A 24,993-nucleotide genomic window follows, 5' to 3' on the forward strand; every position below is an offset into this window, starting at 1 on the left:
TTTTTTGTAGGCTGATCAACTTCGCGAAAAAACATTAACTACCTTGAAGTCAATGCTGACAACAAGACAATTCGCACTACATTATTGTCAAATTATGCATACTTTAACAAGCTTACAACATTGACCAGCTGTTGACAATCACGTCCTCACCCTTAACCTTTCTTATTTGTATTTATCGAATCAAAAGTTAACCTAGTAGCAAACATGGTGTAAATCTTTAGTTTATAACTTGTCACAATTCATACTCATTTACTTTGTGCGTCTTTTAAAGTTTTTTATATTTATTATTCACATATATTGCACCTATTACTTATATCATTAGCATAAATAACTTATTACGAAGATATTTTTTAAATGATGTATGACAAAATACCCGCGAATGCGCGGGTTATAAACTAGTATATAGTAATAATGATTATAAAGACATTAAACACACTATATAACTCTTTTTAAAAGCCAAATATAATTGTTATTCATGTTTTAACAATAAAAACCATATTTTTTATTATATAAAATATTACTCCATCCGTCTCAAAAAAGTGTCCCCTAAAAAAAATGTTAGATTTAAAATATATTGTTAAAATATCTATTTTATCATTCATTTAATATGTTATTCGAATTAATTAGTTTCTTTAACAAAGTAAGTGAGAGAAGAAATTATGAGTAAATGTTTTGCTGACTTCCATATATAAAAAGGGTGTAGATGAAAGACGACTTTCCTTCTTTATTTTCCATTTGTTAGCAAAAGAATCAAAGTGTAAAATTTTTCGGTTTCCTGTTAATATCGATGTCTAAACAATTGGGATGGAATTTCCATCTTGCTATCCATTTATCTGATTATAACAGATTCAAGGCTCAAGAATTGCACGTTATTTTATCTCGGGTCAGGCTTTTGGACTTAGTTGCGGATCAGCTTGTTTGGGCCGCCAGCCCAACTGATTTGTTCAATGTTGCCGATACTGTTAGGATTTTGGTCCAAGCAAATGACATCCCGCCTCCCGTGTGGCCTAAAGTTGTTTGGGGTAATAATGTTCCATCCAAGATTATGGTCTTTCATTGGCTCGCTATTAGAAAAAGTATCCCCGTTAAGGACGTGCTTGCAAGTAGGCATATTTTGCCTTCTAATGTTTCCACGTTATGTGTTTGGTGTATGGGCTAGATAGAAACCATCGATCACTTATTACTCCATTGCAATTGGTCTTCTTGTATTTGGTCAGATTTATTCCGGTGGTGGAGTATTCGTTGGGTTATCCCGAGGTCTATTGTCGATTTTTCTTTTGATTGGTTCTATGGAATGGGCATCAAGGCTTCAAAATTTTGGAAATTGATCGGGCCCGCTACAATTTGGGCCATTTGGACGGCTAGAAACGACTTCATTTTCAATGGCAAAGCTACTTATCGGTCAATTATTGTGCGGAACATCAAGCTAAAAGTTTTTCTTTGGGCGACAAATCTCAAGATAGTGCACGGATTACAAGCTTACGTGTGGGAGCATAACCCGTTTTTACTTTGTCAATAGGATCTTTGCTATATGTATTTTCTTCTTTTCATGTTTCCATTTCTTGTAACCGTTTCCGATGGCCTTCATTATTTTGATGAAGATATTGGGTTGTTTTAATAAAATGTCTTTTTCGCCAAAAAAAAAAGGGTGTAGCTGGAATTTTAGTGACATTATATGTAACATCCCAGGTAACACGTTCCCCGTAGCATGATATTGTCCGCTTTGCCCGTAGGCGCACGGATTTTTCTTGGCAACCACACACGACAAGCACTTTCCCAGGAGGTCACCCATCCTGGTAGTGCTCTCGCCTGAGCACGCTTAACTGCAGAGTTATCATGAGATCTGCTGCGCTTGTGGTCTCAAAACGCGTCATACTAGGAAAGGTCTCCACACGCTTATAAGGTATGCTTCGTTCCCCTCTCCAATCGATGTGGGACGGATGTAACACGGATGTTACAATCCTACCCCCTAATGGGACACAGCGTCCTCGCTGTGCACGTTTGGTCCGGGGCCTGGCTCTGATACCATCTGTAACATCCCAGGTAACACGTTCCCCGTAGCATGATATTATCCGATTTGCCCGTAAGCGCACGGATTTTTCTTGGCAACCGCACACGACGAGCACTTTCCCAGGAGGTCACCCATCCTGGTAGTGCTCTCGTGTGATGACCCGAAAATTTCTGACCAAATTTAAACTTTATCTTTAAATGATTTAATGTTTTTGACACGATAAGCAAAGTCTGTAATGTTGAGTCTCAAAGTTTTAGAACTATATTCATGTAATCAATTATTCTTTGACTGTTCTCGAAGATTAACGAACAATATACATATAACTTAATGTGCATATATATATATATATATATATATATATATATATATATATATATATATATATATATATATATATATATGATTTCAAGTTATTTAGTAAACGATATTAACATTCGATTATTGATTCGATTAATATTTAGATAAGTTAACTAAAACGTTTAAGATGAACCAGTAAAACACTAATTTGCTACAGTATTTTCGAATTGCTACATTACCCGAAAAGCTACAGTGTTTTTGAAAATCTTTGCTACAGTAAAACACTATTTCAAAATGAAAATGTATATATTATATATATATTAACAAATAGCGAGACGATGATTTATAGAAGTAAATGACCAAAACACTCGAAAGTTTAAGATATACTTTGAGTGGTATAGTTTATGGATAACTTAAGGCTATATTTTGACAAAGGTACGTGACACGAAACGTAAAATGCAAGTTTTCTAAATGTACGAAAGAACGTTAGAAAAACCGGAACCGGGACATAAGTCGAGTGATGACGTACGACTTATCGGAACTAAAATTACAAATCAACTATGCACGTGAATTTAATATAATATATAATTAATTATATATATTATATATATTATATATTAATATGTCGACAAGCTAAATGTTAAACAAGATGTGAGCTGGAAAATGTTCCCATGCGATCGCATGGAAAATGGTCATGGAGACCATGCGATCGCATGGCAGTAGAATTCAGGCCATAAGTATAAAAGCTCGACTTCTGATTCAGTTTTCACACATCTTTCTATCTCTCTCGTATTATATATTATTATTATTATTATTATTATTATTATTAATAAGATTAATATTATTATTAATCTTATTATTATTAGTATTATTAATTAGTATTATACATAAAATACTACGACGAGGTCATGAGCGTGTCACTTTCAAAATGGGTTTCGAGCGGGATAGAGCTAAGGAAATTATGGGTTATAATTATGGAGGTTATGGGTAATATTCGCAAGTCAAACCTAGTGTTTATCATCTCCGTTACGTCTACATACTTTCCTACAATATTAAATCTAAAATATTGATACGTAAGCACTCATATTTTATCTTTTATATATTAATTGTGTATCCATGTCTAGTGCTCGAGCATATATATTTATACATGCTTGTATGCTAAATTTCATCGTTAAATAGTTATGATGAATCACGAAGTAAATACATATATTACTGATAAAAGGTATATGATATGCATGTTTTTGGAAAGCTGACGAAAAATCAATAACTTTTCATTTAGATATCGAATAGTTTCGATGAATGGATTAAAAGATATGATCAACTGAATTATGATTGACGTTAATTGAAATTGCTTTTGAATCTGCAATTAAGATTTAAACAACTTGTTTACAAGATTGATAAAATGGATTTTTAAATATTACCAGCCGAGTAAATGAAATCTTATATAAGGCACGTCTCGTTTTGTTAAACTATTGTCAAAATTGACTTTTTGAAACAACTTTGGATAACTTTTGTATGTCGATCTCGAGCATTAGGATTGTGATACACTATGACCTGACCTAGTTTAATAGACATTTATTGACCAACATATGTTCTCTAGGTTGAGATCTACGGTTATTTGGTAATCCGAGTTTCAGTCACATTTTGGTGAACGACTTTATATGCTGCTAAGGTGAGTTTCATTGCTCCCTTTTTAATTGCTTTTACAATCTATATTTTTGGGCTGAGAATACATGCACTTTATTTTAAAAACGCAATGGATACAAGTACATACTTAATTCTACACTGAGTTTGAACCGAAAATCTCTTAGCTTTGGTAACTAGTAACTGCCAGTTATAAGAACTGGTGGGCGCGAGTAGTAGTATATGGATCCATAGGGCTTGATATCCCCGTCCGAGCTAGAGCACTAGCCTTTTAACGAACGTATGCTATTTGAGAAGCGTACACGCTGGTTTGCGTGTATTATTAAGATGATTATACAAAGGGTACAAATTATATATACGTTAAGTTTAGTTACCAGGGTGCTCAATCTTGTAGAATATTTTGATAAACGTTTCTGGATGAAACAACTGAAATCTTGTGGTCCACCTTTACGTACAGATTATGCAAAACATTAAAACTATGAACTCACCAACCTTTGTGTTGACACTTGTTAGCATGTTTATTCTCAGGTTCCCTAGAAGTCTTTCGCTGTTTACTTATATGTTAGACAAGCTATGTGCATGGAGTCTTACATGGCATATTTTTCAAGGAAACGTTGCATTCACCAAATCATCACCATGTATCTTATTTTGACTGCATTGTCAACGGAAGTACTATTGTAAACTATTATTTACGGTGATTGTCTATATGTAGAAATCATCAGATGTCGAAAACCTTTGATTTAAATATTCATTTATGGTGTGCCTTTTCAAAAGAATGCAATGTTTACAAAACGTATCATATAGAGGTCAAATACCTCGCAATGAAATCGATGAATGATGTGTTCGTCCATATGGATTTGGAGCGATCGTCACAGTTGGTATCAGAGCGTTGGTCCTAGCGAACCAGGTCTTGCATGAGTGTGTCTAACTGATAGTTGTTAAGATGCATTAGTAAGTCTGGACTTCGACCGTGTCTGCATGTTAAAAGTTTTGCTTATCATTTCTTGTCGGAAATTACATGCTTATCATTCCTAAGTCTAGACATGTTTTCCTGCATTTATTGCATAAATAGTGTATAGACAAAAATTCATATCTTAGCGTATCTGTTACTGTAAACTTTTCCTGACACCTTCCGAAAATTTCTCCGTGATTTATGAAATTTAATATTATATATACATATGTAAATTATGTATTGAAGAAATACCAAACTAAATTCAATAATCTAATTCATATCAAAAATCATCTCCCTAATTATACAAGATGGATCCCGTATGTAGTTCAAATTCCTTAAACTCCGAAAGCTATTCCGATATGGATATTCACCTGAATTCTGAAGACAGTGTAACCGGAATGAATCAGCCAATTAGCCATCATCTATTCTGGATGAATTGAGGATGGGTTCGTAGTCTACTTAATCATTGGAGACAAGAAGAAGGTGATCCTTTCCATCCACCACATTGCCCTCTTGGCAAAGAACCTAAAGCACTTACCGGCGAACCTGTTGGAGACACCATTTTCTCTCTCATTTCCAGAGTATCTCGTCACGATAATATACTATCTCAAATTCTGGATCTTATTCATCCGCTCGTCCGAACCGCCAATCATCCCGGTGTAGTAGAAGAAGTCAACGAGCTACGCGCTCGAGTAGTGGCTTTGGAGAATATGGTGCAAAGGTTACAAGCACCAGCAGCATCACCGGCATCAACAGTACCACCGACAACAACACCAACATTACCATTACCACCACCAACAACATCCGTATCGCAAACCTCAACTTCACAATCTGTTCCACGAGCATCAATGTCATACGCACCGTAGTTACCAAGAAATACCAGCAACAATAACCGATGAAGTATTAACTCATTTCCTCTGAAGAAATTTTATGTATATTTAATATATATGAATTTTGAAATCAAAATAAATCTTTTCGTACTAAGCTATTACATGTGAATCTTAACTGGTAGGTACTACTCGGTTAGTTCATATTACTAATATGCAATGATGTACATCCTTCCTTAACAACTTAACCATTGTTAACTACAATCTCTGTTTCAACCCAATGAATTCCATTTCATAATAAACCAAGTGTATTAATCAATTACATAATTGATTTTACATTTTCAATTTCGATATACTCGAAACTTTCCAGAAAACATCATACGTGCCTTGTAAGGTTCACAAAAATTCCACGAGCACCAACATCCTTCACCGAGGAATATCAATAAGAATAAATAATGAAGTGTTGATTTCATTAGTGAAAAACTCCGCAAAGATTATGTATAGAGATTAATCATTTATAAGTCAAGCCGAAAATCAAATGAGCTTAATATGATATTAACTCATTAAATCCGTATTACAACTGAAGAAATATACATACATATATTTTCATAAAGACTGTAATGAAAATTCTTTTGTACAAAATATTACTTGTGAAATCTTTAACGGGTAGGTAATTCCCGGGAAATATATAAGTTCACAATTAATATGTTATATTGTACATTCTTCAACTTTGATTCAAAAAATTATAAACTATGCTCACGGCGATATACAATCGTTTCCATACAAATTCAATTACATATTCTGATATTGACGGATCAGAATCCAAGTCAAGATTTAACGGGTGACATCATTCTTAGATCTCTACATCTTTCAAAGCTATACTTTGACTTCAAAAATGTGAAAGATCCTTTAGCATTGTTATTACTGAAAATAATATTGCAATCCCTTTTCAAAGTATCCAGTTTTACTACACTTTCAACCAGTCAACTTCGACTTTTCAGATTAACCTTATTATAACCTTGACATATACGTTCTTGTTACTGGGAAACCTTTCATGTTCCACCACATTAGCAGTAAATTTACCAACAACTTTATTAATCCTTGACCTTTCGAAAAATCCTTATACTCATTGAAACCCTATCATGTACTCATCCACATGTTGTAACAATAATTACCATACTAACCACCAAGAATTAGCATTCAGTATTTTGAATCTCGCAGCATTTTCTACGACAACAGTTATATATAGATAACATCTATCTTCTAGACTTACATACTTCGAATGTGAAGTTTCTGAAAAACATCCCAAACTATGAACTAGTTCTCTGAAATTGGAAAAATGCTGATGAAGTAGCAAAAACTGTAAACGACCTTAACAGTCAAAAGTTTGATGATAAAGAATAGTATGATGGTAAAACTGAGAAAAAGAGAAGGTTTGAAACTGAAAAACGGATTGAGTAAAGTATGAAAGAGGCTGTGGATAAATCACAAAGACTGAACCTGCCTTCAAAGAATCCAAATGATTCAGTGACTGCTGAAACCATTAGTAAGAACCTTACTTCTTATTCTAAACCTTCACAGACAGATTTTTCGCATCATCCTCTGATATTAGAAATTCTAAGATATCATCGTATCTTTCATTATAAATATCCTCGATATTTCTGGAGATATCTTCATACCTATTCTTATCGGAAATCATTCATCTCTTCGCACTATCTGTGTTACATCATAAAAGAAACTACTTTAGTTTCTAAAATCTGAAAAATTCGAAAAAAAAAATGGATGTTTTGAAGTAATGTTGGGAACTGAAGCATGAGTTAGTATAATATAATGACACTTGATCAACGTGATTATATTACAGTAAGTCATGCTGAGTTTCTAATGGAACATGATAAAGGTTCACAGATCACACCCTCATCATGAACCATGTTACATAACTCTTTCATTCTATTTAATCTCTAAATATATCAAGAAAATACTTTTCTTGATGATTCGGTCTTTTCCAGATATTCTGATAATTTGAAAAATCAAGATCGTGTCATTACAATTTATTTCTTAGAACATTAACTATGTTCATTCCGAAATGTATAGCTACGAATTCTGGACCATTATTCGCTTGACTTGAAGTCGGGAAGGAAAAATGAAAGCATGGAGCTCCTAAATATAAGGGAAAATATAAAGCCTGACAACAACACATATATTACAAACCATTTATATCAATGCGTATAGCAATATAAAGAAACAGGAGAATGAAAAATACTATAACCCCAAGGTAATAGTAGAAGAAAATAACTTTCTCTGGTGGCAGATGAAAAAGAAGAATGAAGGATACGATAGCCAAGAAAATATCAAGAATCAGAACTGGATTAAGCATTTCACAATCTTTTGGAAGTATGAAATAAGGAAGAAGATGTAGGAGTGGTGAAAATAATGAAACGAAAGTGGTTAATTTATAGCGAAATATCAGACATAACAATCGAGGCAGATTACGCATTTAAAAGAAATCTTAATTTCCATAAATTTCGAAGAATCAAATCTTATTTAGATTATGAAGATTTTCTATTCCTTAAATTCCGAAAATCAATCGTAACTACGTCAAAAGTTAAGACGAATCTCTATTCTTTCATTTCACTCTTTTACGATAACTTCTCTCATACGCTTCGAGAAATCTGATTGTTTTATCCATATTATTCAACGGTGATAAAATTCTATTTATCAACTCATATTCGTCATGAAAACGTTTTTTATTGTTAGCCATGACGACCTCACTTAAATTTTGGGACGAAATTTCTTTAACGGGTAGGTACTGTGATGACCCGAAAATTTCTGACCAAATTTAAACTTTATCTTTAAATGATTTAATGTTTTCGACACGATAAGCAAAGTCTGTAATGTTGAGTCTCAAAGTTTTGGAACTATATTCATGTAATCAATTATTCTTTGACTGTTCTCGAAGATTCACGATCAATATACATATAACTTAATGTGCATATATATATATATATATATATATATATATATATATATATATATATATATATATATATATATATATATATATATATATATATATATGTATATATAATCTCAAGTTATTTAGTAAACGATATTAACATTCGATTATTGATTCGATTAATATTTAGATAAGTTAACTAAAACGTTTAAGATAAACCAGTAAAACACTAATTTGCTACAGTATTTTCGAATTGCTACAGTACCCGAAAAGCTACAGTGTTTTCGAAAATCACTATTTGCTACAGTAAAAAACTTTGCTACAGTAAAACACTATTTCAAAATGAAAATGTATATATTATATATATATTAACAAATAGCGAGACGATGATTTATAGAAGTAAATAACCAAAATACTCGAAAGTTTAAGATATACTTTGAGTGGTATAGTTTATGGATAACTTAAGGCTATATTTTAACAAAGGTACGTGACACGAAACGTAAAATGCAAGTTTTCTAAATGTACGAAAGAACGTTCGAAAAATCGAAACCGGGACATAAGTCGAGTGATGACGTACGACTTATCGGAACTAAAATTACAAATCAACTATGCACGTGAATTTAATATAATATATAATTAATTATATATATTATATATTAATATGTCGACAAGCTAAATGTTAAACAAGATGTGAGCTGGAAAATGTTCCCATGCGATCGCATGGGAAATGGTCATGGAGACCATGCGATCGCATGGCAGTAGAATTCAGGCCACAAGTATAAAAGCTCGACTTCTGATTCAGTTTTCACACATCTTTCTATCTCTCTCGTATTATATATTATTATTATTATTATTATTATTATTATTATTATTATTATTATTAATAAGATTAATATTATTATTAATCTTATTATTATTAGTATTATTAATTAGTATTATACATAAAATACTACGACGAGGTCATGAGCGTGTCACTTTCAAAATGGGTTTCGAGCGGGATAGAGCTAAGGAAATTATGGGTTATAATTATGGAGGTTATGGGTAATATTCGCAAGTCAAACCTAGTGTTTATCATCTCCGTTACGTCTACATACTTTCCTACAATATTAAATCTAAAATATTGATACGTAAGCACTCATATTTTATCTTTTATATATTAATTGTGTATCCATGTCTAGTGCTCGAGCATATATATTTATACATGCTTGTATGCTAAATTTCATCGTTAAATAGTTATGATGAATCACGAAGTAAATACATATATTACTGATAAAAGGTATATGATATGCATGTTTTTGGAAAGCTGATGAAAAATCAATAACTTTTCATTTAGATATCGAATAGTTTCGATGAATGGATTAAAAGATATGATCAACTGAATTATGATTGACGTTAATTGAAATTGCTTTTGAATCTGCAATTAAGATTTAAACAACTTGTTTACAAGATTGATAAAATGGATTTTTAAATATTACCAGCCGAGTAAATGAAATCTTATATAAGGCACGTCTCGTTTTGTTAAACTATTGTCAAAATTGACTTTTTGAAACAACTTTGGATAACTTTTGTATGTCGATCTCGAGCATTAGGATTGTGATACACTATGACCTGACCTAGTTTAATAGACATTTATTGACCAACATATGTTCTCTAGGTTGAGATCTACGGTTATTTGGTAATCCGAGTTTCAGTCACATTTTGGTGAACGACTTTATATGCTGCTAAGGTGAGTTTCATTGCTCCCTTTTTAATTGCTTTTACAATCTATATTTTTGGGCTGAGAATACATGCACTTTATTTTAAAAACGCAATGGATACAAGTACATACTTAATTCTACACTGAGTTTGAACCGAAAATCTCTTAGCTTTGGTAACTAGTAACTGCCAGTTATAAGAACTGGTGGGCGCGAGTAGTAGTATATGGATCCATAGGGCTTGATATCCCCGTCCGAGCTAGAGCACTAGCCTTTTAACGAACGTATGCTATTTGAGAAGCGTACACGCTGGTTTGCGTGTATTATTAAGATGATTATACAAAGGGTACAAATTATATATACGTTAAGTTTAGTTACCAGGGTGCTCAATCTTGTAGAATATTTTGATAAACGTTTCTGGATGAAACAACTGAAATCTTGTGGTCCACCTTTACGTACAGATTATGCAAAACATTAAAACTATGAACTCACCAACCTTTGTGTTGACACTTGTTAGCATGTTTATTCTCAGGTTCCCTAGAAGTCTTTCGCTGTTTGCTTATATATTAGACAAGCTATGTGCATGGAGTCTTACATGGCATATTTTTTAAGGAAACGTTGCATTCACCAAATCATCACCATGTATCTTATTTTGACTGCATTTTCAACGGAAGTACTATTGTAAACTATTATTTACGGTGATTGTCTATATGTAGAAATCATCAGATGTCGAAAACCTTTGATTTAAATATTCATTTATGGTGTGCCTTTTCAAAATAATGCAATGTTTACAAAACGTATCATATAGAGGTCAAATACCTCGCAATGAAATCGATGAATGACGTGTTCGTCCATATGGATTTGGAGCGATCGTCACATCTCGCCTGAGCACGCTTAACTAAAGAGTTCTCATGAGATCTGCTGCGCTTGTGGTCCTAAAATGCGTCATGCTAGGAAAGGTCTCTACACCCTTATAAGGCATGCTTCGTTCCCCTCTCCAACCGATGTGGGACGGATGTAACACAGATGTTACATTATAATGTTATTTTCAGTAAGGGACATTTATTTTGAGACATATATAAATAGTAATATGAACTGTTTTTTTGGGACGGATGGAGTAATTGATAAAATAATCACTTGGCATTGTTTTAAATTCAAATTCCAAAATGATGATAATGATAGGTTATAAAAGAAAATCTAATGAATGAATATTAGAAAATTTCACATATATATATATATATATATATATATATATATATATATATATATATTGTAACACCCATTTTCCTCGTATATGGTTTAAGGTGCGTAATTAATCCACTAAATGTTTAATTTTTAACCGTGATCGACTTTGAAGGGTTTAAGTGCTAGGAAATCGTTTGATCAGGCCTTCTATTGCATTCCCTACGGTCATACCGCGTCCCAGTACGTCGCGGAATGCGACATATGTGATTGAAACGCGATGTCTTGAAAGTCCCTCCTCCTGACCACATTATCGCGTTTGAGTTAGTGGTACCACGTTTGGGTCATCGCGAAACGCGACACATTGTCGCGGAACGCGACACGTGACCTGATGTTGTTTTCCAACTCGTTTTTAAGGGGTAATTTGGGGGTGTTTTGGTCCTTTCACTATGTGGACGGTTTGAGATCCATAAAACCTGACCCAAGCTTATCCTCAACACATTTTCACCTCTTCCACCCATTTCCATCTAGAGAGAGAGAGGAGCTTAGAGAGAGAGATAGCTCGATTTGAAGAAGAAGATGGGTGAACCGGGTCAAGTCGCGAGAGTTAAAGTTGTTCATCTCATCCTTAGCTACGTTGTGATAGTATTGGTAAGTCTCAACTCCGAATTTCATTTTGTTGATTTGATATTCAAGTTAGAGTTTGAGCTTGTTTAGTTGTGAAACCCGTTTAGATGACGAAGTGGGTTTATTGTGACTAGTTATTGTTGATACTTGGCGGGTTTTGGGTTGGTTGACGATTTGGCCATTATTAGGCTTTGATTTTGAGTGTAATCACTTAGTTTAGTGATTATGGAAGTATTGGAACCCATTTGGGTATGTTTGAAAGACTAGTTTTGAATTGGGTCAAAATTAGGATTTATGCGTCAAATTGGGTAAGATAAATGTTTAACACTTGTGATTTAGTTTAAATGGTGCCAAGTATAATTTAGGTTAAATTGTATTTGTTTGATGGGTCAGAATTACCACCCGTAGTGGTAATTGGTGAAATCTCCTTTGGGTGTCTAAATGGGCGATTTGTGGAGGTCGGTATAAACCCTTGGTTAAGGGTGTTGGAGTCAAATTCTCTTGTAGAGAATGTATGTTGATTGTTTGTATATCTATATGCATATTATAGGTAAAAGATTTGCTCGGTTGCGTTTGAAGGCGATTTACATACATGACATGTGCGGGCATTTCGAGGTGAGTGGAATAATTATGCATATATGTATATAATGTATTTATTTGTATGGCGTGAAATGTGGGGTAGTCGCGGTGTTAAGACACCACATAATACGTAACGAGTGGGTTAGCCGCGGTGTTAAGACACCACTCCGGAAATTAATGAAATGTGGGGTAGTCGCGGTGTTAAGACACCACATAATACGTAACGAGTGGGTTAGTCGCGGTGTTAAGACACCACTCCGGAAATTAATGAAATGTGGGGTAGTCGCGGTGTTAAGACACCACATAATACGTAACGAGTGGGTTAGTCGCGGTGTTAAGACACCACTCCGGAAATTAATGAAATGTGGGGTAGTCGCGGTGTTAAGACACCACATAATACATAACGATTGGGTTAGTCGCGGTGTTATAACACCACTCCGGAAATTAATGAAATGAGGGGTAGTCGCGGTGTTAAGACACCACATAATACGTAACGAGTGGATTAGTCGCGGTGCTAAGACACCACTCTGGAAATTAATGAAATGTGGGGTAGTCGCGGTGTTAAGACACCACATAATACGTAACGAGTGGGTTAGTAGCGGTGTTAAGACACCACTCCGGAAATTAATGAAATGTGGGGTAGTCGCGGTGTTAAGACACCACTTAATACGTAACGAGTGGGTTAGTCGCAGTGTTAAGACACCACTCCGGGATGTAATGACGTGTGGGTTAGTCGCGGTGTTAAGACACACATTGTCATAGAGGGTGGGTTAGTCGCGGTGTTAAGACACCACCCGAGGGTTAGTGATACGCGGTGTTAAGTACACTAATGGATGTTATGAACCATGATGGTCTCTTGCGAGCACCATTCCCTTGTACGATTGGTTAACCATGGTTGTGTGTTGTAGTGTAGCATATTATATTATTTGAGTTATATGCTATTGTTAGCGCTAGCTTGCGGTATTGGAGATTTAGCATTATACTTTGCAATGGTATGCTAATTGAATTGCTAGCGTGTATGCGGTAATTGTGTAAGTGATTGCAAGTAAGTAGATTATATATGTATATGTATAATTATTGCATTCACTAAGCTTTATGCTTACCCCTCTCGTTGTTTACCTTTTTACAGGTATTGTGATTGTGAAGCTAGCTAGTTGTTAGACTAGATGCGTAGGAGCGTTTGGGCTCGATGGGGTAGCTTTTGGATATTGGACGTGGATTGGGGATTTGGTAGATCCTCGGGATTATGCTCTTGATATCGGGTTGGGCTATTGTGTCTTAACCGTGGTGTTGAGTAAATGTTTCAAGGTCGTATTGTTTGGTTGTGTCGAGTCAAACCTTGTATGTGGAATACATTCTCGTGAGGGTGTATGGTGTCGTTTGTAAACCAATAGTCGAGATAAAACGTTAAACGTGTTATTATGATAAATCGTATACGGAAAAACTATTTTGAAATGGTTTGTGTACTTGGATGTTGTTGGGACCTAACTTATAAAAAAAAATGTACTCCGTTTTTAGTAAACGGATTTGGGGTCGTTATATATATATATATATATATATATATATATATATATATATATATATATATATATATATATATATATATATATATATATATATAGTATCATAATTACTCTATTTTTTTGTACTTAATGTGATATAAAGTAACTAATATTATTATTTCTTTATATGTAAAATGTAAAGATTTACCATTTATATTCCTAATACAAATAAAAATTAATGTGAAAATTAATGGTTGCCATTATAAATCAATCAATTAATAAATATAATTTTAAATGTTACCTAGTATAATAAATGCATGGTAATATAATATTCTTATCTAGCAATTGTCATTCAAAACTTCTTTTCACTATTTTCTGTTTGGCATTATCATCAAATTAATTGATATTATAGATCATATATAAATATATATAAGTCATATATAACAATATTATTATCTAGCAATTGTTATAAACCACAAAACATTAAATGCTCACAATTTATCATAGTTTTATATAAAAATCCAATCACATTTCACATGTCACCCTAAATCCTCCATGTTATATTTGCGACTCCGTCATTTAATCGTAACACACATTTACATATATATAGTCGGTTGTGTGAGTTTGTCTTAATTTTTTTTTACATACATGTAATTTTTGAATCTATTTTCATTCTAAAAGTTTAATAAATTTATTGAAAGCGTGTAAAACATGACAAATCTAACCAATAAATATCTAACCATAGTTAATCGTTACATCTATTAAAAGCAAAACATATCTAATAACATGTGATATATAAATATAAATATATAAATTATTTATATAGTATAGTATTTTATTAAAGAATTATTAACTCTGAAATAATCACACATCATTCAAGTCCTTTTTTAACACATACGTGTTCGAGGTTGAAATATTTTCCAATACTGGTTTACTTATATATAAAAAATAAAAGAAATTTTTAATAACAACCCTAAGAGTTATTAATAAAAAATTAAAATATGGAAATTTTATTTGTACGCTTTAATAATTACTATCAAAATACTCGGTAACTAACTCTAAATGTACTACTACTTAAAGCACATATTTATTTTTTAATGATAACCCTAATTAGAAATTCAAAATAAAATTATCTCATTTTTCAACACAAACTTATATGTGAAAAAATATACTAGTAAACTTAAAAAAAAAAAGAACCGTTAACTGAGTGTATGCCTGAAAATGAATTATTTATCCGAAAAAGCCACGTGACAAAAGGAGTATTTTGTGGGCCGACGTTTTACTAAACTAGTGGACCCCAATTGACTAACTCAGGTTAAAAAATCCTCAAAGTCAACCTTAATTTTACTATAACAAACAAACTACTTTCATATATTGCTCACCACCACCACCACCACCACCACCACCACCTTTGTCGCCGTGACCTACATTCTCCAGCCGCCAGCTGCTGCCGATCATGGATTCCACCACCAACGCTATCTCGAAGGTTAGGATCTATTCCAACTCGAGTGTAATCTTATTCATGCATAAAATTATCTTTTTATTATACCTACATAATTTAATTTAATGTATATGTTATCTTTTGATTCATATGAATTATTTTAATTATCTACGAATACAATGACCGATTCATCGTAAATTAAGAATGTTCAGATCAGAAAAAAAAAAAAAAATTATGTGTGTTGATATAACCAAATAGACGATCACTTAGGATTTTAAATTTTGTATATTTTGATTACGTGATTTACAAGAAACAATCAATTGTGACATTCGCTGATTATCTGTTTAAGGCGTTGTGAAGAATTGTAATGTTCATATGTATATGTTCAAGTGAATTTTTTGTTTTTCTTTCAAGGGCTTTATAATTAAGTATGAATTTATTTTTGTTTATGTCATTTTACAAATAAAATTAAAAGTTATAAACAATTTATGATTTAAGGCGATGTGAAGAATTTTAATTGTTCATAAGTAAATGTTCGATTGAATTATTCATTTTCGTTTTTATTTCAAGGGCTTTTTTCATCAAGTACAATAAATTTTTGTTTGTCATTTTACTTTTAAAATTAAAACTTCTATACATGAATGATGATTTAGCTTTGATTACGAGTTTGGATTTTAGATTTTTGATTTGTGCCTTTTGATTATGTAATTGATCATGAAAATGTTTTAGGAGTATGATTTTTATAATTCACGTTTAATGATCTTGAGTAGTTCATGTTTACTTGATAGTTTATGTGTGATTATTACTCCGTAATTTGATTGTTAATTAAAATTAAAATAAATAGAATTGTTTGGTTGGGTCAGTAACCGTTGTACAACAAAAGATTCAATTAACATATGTAACTTTTCTCATAGTGTTGTAAATCTGAATAATCGTCACCCTAAACATAATATTAAATCGCTATGTACGATACTTTATAGCGTGTTAGAAAGATCCTTCATTTATATACTATTTTTTTTAACAGCAGTTCGAGATCATTTTATACTATTGTAATTGTAATTTTGCTAGTATATTATTATGGGGGCCTCATTTTACTAATTAAAGTTTTTTCTGTTGATCAGGACCTCCAAAACCTCATGCAGGACCTTAACCTGCAACCACAAGATGAACAAATGCCGGGCGATTTAGCGTCGTTAACAAGCGACATAACTCAACTGAAACAACATATTCAGGCAGAAAGGGCTGCTTACATCAAAGTAAGTTAAATTCTTTATTTTTAAAGAACTTTGTTGCATTTTTATGTCATGTATGTAAATGTGGATTAATGTACTTTAACCATTAACTACATACTGCACAGGAAAGAATCATTCAGAACAATAAGAACATTGAAAAGGACGTGGCTAACCGTTTATCGCTAGCAGAATCTACAACTGACGATTTGACTGCACACAATTGTAGCTCGGGAAATATGCTTTCATTAAGGATGAAAAATCCGATTTGCGTAATACCTGAACCAGCTCAAGGATCAAGTGACCAAGACTGCGACAGAGCGTTTCATGTAACTGACAAACTTCCAGCTGCTGAGAAAATACCCAAATTCATTACTTGGGTATTTTCGACCCGGTATTTCCTTAATTCTCCTTTTCCTCATAATAAGTCAACTTTTAAATGTGGTTTTACAGAGGTTGTTTTAAAGATCAATTTGTGTTGTATAGTTTATAAAATTCTTGTCGAAACGGTACAGTAACCAGGTAATGGGCGAAGATCAATCGATCGTGGGGAAAGAACCCGTAAAATATGATAAAATCGGGGGTAAGGCGCCGCCTAAACGAGTTGTAAATGAAGATTCTGATGATAAACATGAATTTTCTGAAGGAGAAAAACGCGTCATAAGGTAAATTGAACTTATGGTTGTGGAGGAGTGGATTGACGCATTCTTCCCACAGGGGAGATGCGGGTTCGTATCTTTGCACACACAATTAATTCCCAAGTTCACCCCCCACATTACGTGGGATGCCTGGGTTGAGGTCACCAATTTAAATCTCTTCGTGAGAGGTGTCTCATTAAAATAAGCATGACTGAGAGGTTTTACCGGATCCGTTCACGGACCTCTACCCGGACACTGCCCGTATGGATGTGTTCCCGGGTACCGTCGATCTGGTTCGGGTTTCTACCCGAACGTGTGTGTTACGTGTAAATGATGAGGGTCGTCGAATAAATGATCCGTTGATGCAAAAATCGCCGTTCAAAAAGAAAAAAAATTAAAGACAATGAACAGTCATAAAAAAAAAGAAAGAAAAAAATAAGGTACTTTTAGCTGTTTTTCTAGCATATATTTGTAATTCTGCAGCTGTATCTGTATGATCTACAATTATTGCACACGTTTTATAGTCGACATCAGTCAAAAACCCGACTCTTTGGACTCAAATTTCTGTTATTGCAGGATGGTTAGCCAATGTTACGAACCAACCGATGAAGTGGTCCAGGTCCTGCAAAAGTCCATCCATGGAAAAGCTTATGAAATCCATGTAATTAAGTTACTCCTATATCTAAATCAGATGCTCATTTTGTCAGTTTACGTACATTGAAATGGTATATTAGTATAAATTAATCGGTTGTGTTTCTATGATGATGCAGGATGTCTTTAAAATGCTTAAGAAAAATGATGAAGGTGCAAAAAATGCGTTAGTTGTTCAACCAAATGTTGAGTTTAACAGAAACAAGCTTTTGAATAAAAGCCTCGCTACTAGTATGGATACGTTTGATTCTTTATATTGCACACGATGTTGGGTACTTACGCTTAATACTTTTCTTTCATCGTCGTTTTGCAAGATTTTGCTAATTATATGCTAAACACACACTTTACTTTATAGATATTCGATTGCAGACTCCATGGTTATGGTCATCCTGTTATCGTTCCTGTAAGCATCTTTTTGTTCTTAGAATCGTTACCTGTTGATCACCGAGTTTCTGTAAAACATGGATTATGTATTTTTGTTTGCGTGATTCGTAGGCTGAAAAATTGAAGCCTTATGTCGAATGGGCCGAAAATGAAGAGCCATGTAGTGATCAGTGTTACAAGAAGGTAAATAATGTTTGTGATTATTAGGGAGTAGTTACTATGTTCTACTGATAGATATGATATAGAATGGGTCCTAATTAGTGTCATTGATAGTAGTTGTTTACCTTCAAAAAACCATAAATCCAACAAATATATAGAGTCTCATAGTTAAATTAAGTAGTGTTTTATACGATTTTAAGGATATTTAATTGAAAAAAATTAAAATATAGTGGGGTCATAGGACCCATGACCCTCTGTGTAGATTCGCCATTGATGACCAGTGGCAGTGGCACATCTACTTGAGAGGAGGTGGGGTCCGGTAACCACACTAGTTTGAAAGAAAAAAAAATTACAGCGTATTTTTCAAATTGTATAATATAACACCAAATTTAACTATAGAAACCATACATATTTATAATTTATAGTTTTTCAAAGGTAAACAACCAATAATGTATTCTTCAAATATAATTAGTTTTGGAAAGAAAAAAAAAATCGGACCCCTTTAATTTTGATCCTAGAATCGCCATTATCGTAATTACAGGCTGCAGAAATTGGTGGCTCGAGTAACTTTGACATGAGATCTCCAAGTGACTGCCCATTTGAGGAATCTTCTAATGGTGTTGGTCCGGGTATTACTTCACATACATGAATGAACTTTGGTCAAACTGCGAAAAACAAATTAGTTGCGTTTGTTGATGCACATGGTTATACTTTTGGTGTTTCAGCAGATATCGTGAAGAACGATAATAAGGAAGATACTCGATGGAGACTTCTTGAGAAAGAGCTATTTCTAAAGGGACTAGAGATGTTTGGAAAAAACAGGTACGAGGATCTAGTACGCACATCAATTTATCGGTTCTTAATGCAGAAGCTGTTATATAAACCTTATAACTTGCAACGTGCAGTTGTCTTATAGCGAGAAACTTACTTCATGAAGAAAAAACCTGCAACGAAGTATACAAGTATATGGACAATGGTGGACCGGCAGGCTCTTCAACCGAAGCAGATGACGAGGTTTTCTATTATTTCTCTTGGTTCTTCATTTGGTTATGTATTTGCAACTGTTTCGAATTTAAAATGCTTATAAATAAGCAAACCCAAAAACCCCATAGAGCAGGGGCGCAGACCTATAAAGGGGTAACCGGGGTCAGCCACCCCCAACGATCAATTTTTTTCCTATATATATATAGTGGTAGGATCAAGAGGGAAGTAACCAATCGGGAGAAGCGGGGGGAAGCAAATTTTTTTTTTTTTTTTTTTCGTTTTTTGAAAAAACTTTGTTCACGAACATTATAGATTGGATGAAAATAAGAACATTTAGAAAAGACACTTCGTGATGAATGTTATTATTTTGGCGGGAAAACGCTCGAAGAAGTAATATATAACAATTATCGTGTTTTTCGAGCGTATGTTGAGGTTTTAGACATTAGGGTTTAGATATTAGGCTTTATAGGGTTTAGATATTAGGGTTTAGAAATTTAGGGTTTAGGGTTTAGATTTAGGGTTTAAATTTAGGATTTAGATTGAGTTTTTAACACGAACAGTTTAGAGTTTAGGGTTTAGAGTTTAGGGTTTAGGGTTTGGTGTTTTGAGTTTATGGAATAAACCCAAAACACCAAACCCTAAACCCTAAACCCTAAACTCTAAATCGGGCTAAATTTTACTTCACAAAACATGGAAAAAAAAAAAAAAAAGTTAACATTCTTCACGAACAATATTATCTTGAATGTTAATTTTTATCGATCGTTTTCCCGCCAAAATAATAAAATTCATCACGAAGTGTCTTTTCTAAATGTTCTTATTTTCATCCAATCTATAATGTTCGTGAACAAAGTTTTTTCAAAAAACGATTTTTTTTTTTTTTTGCTTCCCCCTGCTTCCCCCGATTGGTTACTTCCCCATTGATCCTACCCCTATATATATATATATATATATATATATATATATATATATATATATATATATATATATATATATATATATATATATATATACATACTTCAAAATTTGACGCTTTGTTCCCTTTTTTCGTTTTTTCAATTTTTTAACGTTTTGACCCCAGCAAAAGAATTTTCTGAAGAACTTGCGGGCATAGCCCAACGGTTCTCTCCATGTACTTTGTGTCATGGGATAGGGAGAGGTCATGGGTTCGATCCTTAGGGATGACATGATTTTCTTTAAACCAATTGAACACCAATAATGGTGGTATAAATTGACTCTATAGGGAGGTTTTACCGGATTCGTTTATGGACCCCTACCCGGAACCACTGCCTGAATGGATGTGTTCCCGGGTACCGTCGATCGGGTTCGGGTTTCCGCCCGAACGTGTGTGTTACGTACAAATGACGAGGGACGTTGAAAGAAATGATCTACTGATCCCAAAAAAATCGCTGTTAAAAAAAAAAAATTCTGAATCTGCCATTGGTGTAGAGCATGGTTCTAATTGTAAGGTTTTTTACATGTTGGGGTTACCCGGGAGGGTGAATAATCCAACCTCATAGTCTAGTGTACGCAACCCATCGAGATTACTCTTTGGCTGGTTCGAACCCTTCCCTAGCCACCACAAGGTTCAAACTTGAGACATCTTGCAATGGTGTGAGGGCATGGGCGAATTTATAGGGGGAGCCGGGGGGCGCCCGCCCCCAGTCGATTTCGAAATTTTAGTGTAAAAATTTGGATTTTTTTATTTTGCCCCAAACTCAAAAGCCATTTGCCCCGAACCCAAAAGCCATTTGCCCCAAAACCTACATATTTTGCTTCAAAACTTTCAAATTTTGCCCACAATTCTCTAAATTTTGCCTACAAACCTTCAAATTTTATCCAAAAACCTCAAAATTTTGCCTAAAAACCTCCAATTTTTGTCCCCAAAACTCCGTATTTTGTCCAAAAAAATTGCTACGGTTTTAAAAAAAAAAAATTCGCCCCCGGTGAAGAAAAATCCTGCTTCCGCCACTGTGTGAGGGCCCAAATCACTGGGCTACCTTGTGATGGTTGTTATGTGTAATGACATCGACATTGCTATGTGTTTATTGTTCATATAGGAGCAAGAAAATGCGCTAACAGAAAAATCGTATCAAAAGAAAGGTAGGAGAAAGAAACATAACTGGAAGTCGCCCGGACATTCACAAAGGTACAGAGGAATTGCTGGTGCGAACCGGTCCGAAAAACAGTACACTCCATGTGAATGCAAGCCAGTTTGTGGCAAAGATTGCCCGTGCGTAAAAATTTCTACTTGTGAAAAGTATTGTGGGTATGTGTATATCAAACTAACATTATTGATGAAGTTAAGGCTAGGAAAACATGAATCACAAATTTGTTTGCACGGGTCGTAAAATTTTTGATAATCTTTGTCGTTTAGGTGTCCAAAAAGTTGCAGATATCGGTTTAGGGGATGTCATTGTGCTAAGAGCCATTGTCGAAACCTGCAATGCCCGTGCTTTGCAACTAGACGTGAATGTGACCCGGATATATGTCGAAATTGTTGGGTCAGGTAATGTTTTATTCTGGTATTTAAGAAATTTGAATATGTGACATTAGAAATGCCTTGAATACACCATACATTATATTGTGTTTGGTTGGTATTATACTACCATTATTAACATAAATCTGTTGGTATGACATATGTAAGAAAATACATTGATAAAAATAATTATTTGTTCATTTTTATGTAGTAACAATATCTCTCTAATGTTGCAGTTGTGGAGGTGGTGATGAATTAGGTGAGCCCCCTAAAAAAGGAGGTCAATGTGGTAACATGAGACTCCTTTTAGGGAAGCAACAAAAGGTGAGAAATAATACTAAAAAAAAAATACAGTTTTGTAACGACTCTAAAGTTTTTGGTTAACTAATTATAAACATATATAATATACGGAGTATTGTTTATTATGGACGTCAGATATATATTTAAGTATCACCAATGTCTTGGCTCGAGTGGTATGAGATGGGGTCTCAACTTAGTTACTGCCAACCCAGGTTCGATTTCCACTCCAAGTAGGAATTTTTAACCTTTAATGGTACTTTCCTCTTAACGTGTGTATGAGTGGCATATGATCACGAAGGTGGTTAAGTCCCCTCTGAGTGATAACGATATCCACGTTCGAAAAAAGAAACATATTAAAGAAGCAAGGACCTAGAAACAAAACACAAAGAACTCTTATAAGCCGTTAACCATGATTTTGAGAGATATCGTTTACAAAACTCAATCTTTATTCACCGATTCACTTGACCACATTATTATGTATAAACTGTATGGCGAAATTTTGTGTGATCAGATTTTGTTAGGCATATCTGATGTTAGTGGATGGGGAGCGTTTGTAAAGGTACTACCATAAGCCTTTTAGTCTACGTTAATATTAGATCGCCTTAATGCAATTCTCAAAATATTTCTGTCACAAGACCGTCAACCATTGAAGCCACAATATCCGCAATTGGCGGCTTCAAACTATAGTCGACCGTTGACGCCAAATCACCAGTTGCCGGCACCATACTACCCATTACAGCCGGAGCAATATTACCATCGACAACCCCAAAAGGGTGGTTGAGTGGTTAGGTGATTGGGAATTTCCAAAGGAGACTCAAGTTCAATCCCCACCAACATCACTTTGGGGCCTTGCCTTTCAAAAAAAAAAAATAAAAAATAAAAAAAAAAATATATATATATATATATATATATATATATATATATATATATATATATATATATATATATATATATATATATATATATTACCATCGACAATCACCAGGGGGGTTTTTTACCCACAACAAATAAAATAATATCACCATCAAGTACTGACGGCATATAGCGCCCTACAACCATACTATCGCCTGCCACGGCCGGAAGAGCCATACTTTGTCAGCCACAGTCAGAGAAGCCATACTATCGTCAGCCATGGCTGTAGACACCTCTGGACGTGGATGACGATATTATGGCTCTTCTGCCCATTGCAGATATGGAGCCATTGCAGATATGGAGGGCGATAATGGAGCTGACGATTGATAAAGGAGATATGCTAGCGGCTATTGATGGTAACATTGTTCCGGCATTTGTAGTAAAAAAGCACCGACGGCTATCGATGGTAATATTGCTCCGGCTGTACCGGATAATATGGTGTTGGCATCTGGTAATTTGGCGCCGACGGTTAGCTGTAGTTGGAAGCCGCCAGTTGAGGATATTGTGACCTCAGTGGTTGACGCCTTGACTGTCTATTGACAGTGGTTGATGGTCTTTTGACATAAATATTCCTAGGAATTGCATTAAGGCGATCTATTATATGTTGTTGGTTTTAATACATCGGTTCTATAGAAAATCTAAACCATCCGGGCATAGCCTGGGTGGCCAGGGTGCCCGCAAATGCTCAGTTGACCTAGTCAATTGGCAATTCACTTCTAATATGGCGAAGGTTCGAATCTCGGTTCGGCCACCAGTTGTATTAGGCGCTGAGACAGGGGTTGGTTCCGACCACACTTGCCCGGGGCTGTGCTGACCCGCGTACAGTTGGCATACAAAGGGTGCATGGGGTTAAAGGTTCCCCACCATGATAACCTTTTTTTCACTTCTAATAGAAAATCTAATGTTTTTCCCAGAATACCGTCGAGAAAGATGAGTTTCTTGGAGAGTATAACGGGGAGTTGCTCTCTCAATCCGAAGCAAATGTGCGAGGCAAAATATATGATGATTTGAATTCTTCTTTCCTTTTTGACTTAAATGATGAGGTACTAACTTAAAAAACTTAAAACTGCTACTTGTACTAGTAGTAATATATTAGCAGTTTACATGTAACCAAGAAACTGAAAGCAACTTGTTCTTATGACACAGTATGTTGTTGACTCTCTTCGTCAAGGAAACAAGCTGAAATTCGCTAATCACTCGCCTAATCCAAACTGTTACGCCAAGGTATGTATATTCTTTTTGTCTTAGATTAGCTTAACCGGAATTTAGTTTAAGTGTCTTAAAATGTATTAAACCTTTAATTAAATTTTGGACGTGCAGATTTTAAAGGTGGGAGGTGATCATCGTGTTGGCATATTCGCCAAGCATCGTATACTACCCGGTGAAGAGATCTTCTACGACTACGCTTACGAACGCGAGAAAGCACCTTCTTGGGCCCGCAAACCCGTTGATCCAAAAGAAGGGCCGCCCACCCAAACAAAAATCCCGCAACATGATCCGAAAGAAGACCCTTCTTCTCTTCCTCCTCCCGTTCGATCAGAAAAACCATAA

The 24,993-nt window shown here is 34.4% G+C and overlaps 1 protein-coding gene across 1 annotated transcript; it reads left to right on the forward strand.

Annotated features, from left to right (window-relative positions):
• Positions 1-787: 787 nt before the first annotated feature.
• On the forward strand, positions 788-24,993 carry LOC139902664 (histone-lysine N-methyltransferase EZA1-like). Its single transcript, XM_071885269.1, has 21 exons — positions 788-1,103; positions 1,218-1,411; positions 16,831-16,965; positions 17,067-17,318; positions 17,425-17,603; positions 18,153-18,237; positions 18,347-18,499; positions 18,583-18,630; positions 18,723-18,794; positions 19,001-19,089; positions 19,196-19,205; positions 19,312-19,399; positions 19,499-19,592; positions 19,676-19,784; positions 21,812-22,020; positions 22,129-22,260; positions 22,467-22,554; positions 23,042-23,089; positions 24,357-24,485; positions 24,589-24,666; positions 24,763-24,993. The coding sequence occupies exons 1-21, from the start codon at positions 788-790 to the stop codon at positions 24,991-24,993; spliced, it is 2,739 nt and encodes a 912-aa protein (XP_071741370.1).

This window comes from Rutidosis leptorrhynchoides, chromosome 3 (assembly GCF_046630445.1).
Source record: "Rutidosis leptorrhynchoides isolate AG116_Rl617_1_P2 chromosome 3, CSIRO_AGI_Rlap_v1, whole genome shotgun sequence".
In the NCBI taxonomy this organism is placed as follows: domain Eukaryota; kingdom Viridiplantae; phylum Streptophyta; class Magnoliopsida; order Asterales; family Asteraceae; genus Rutidosis; species Rutidosis leptorrhynchoides.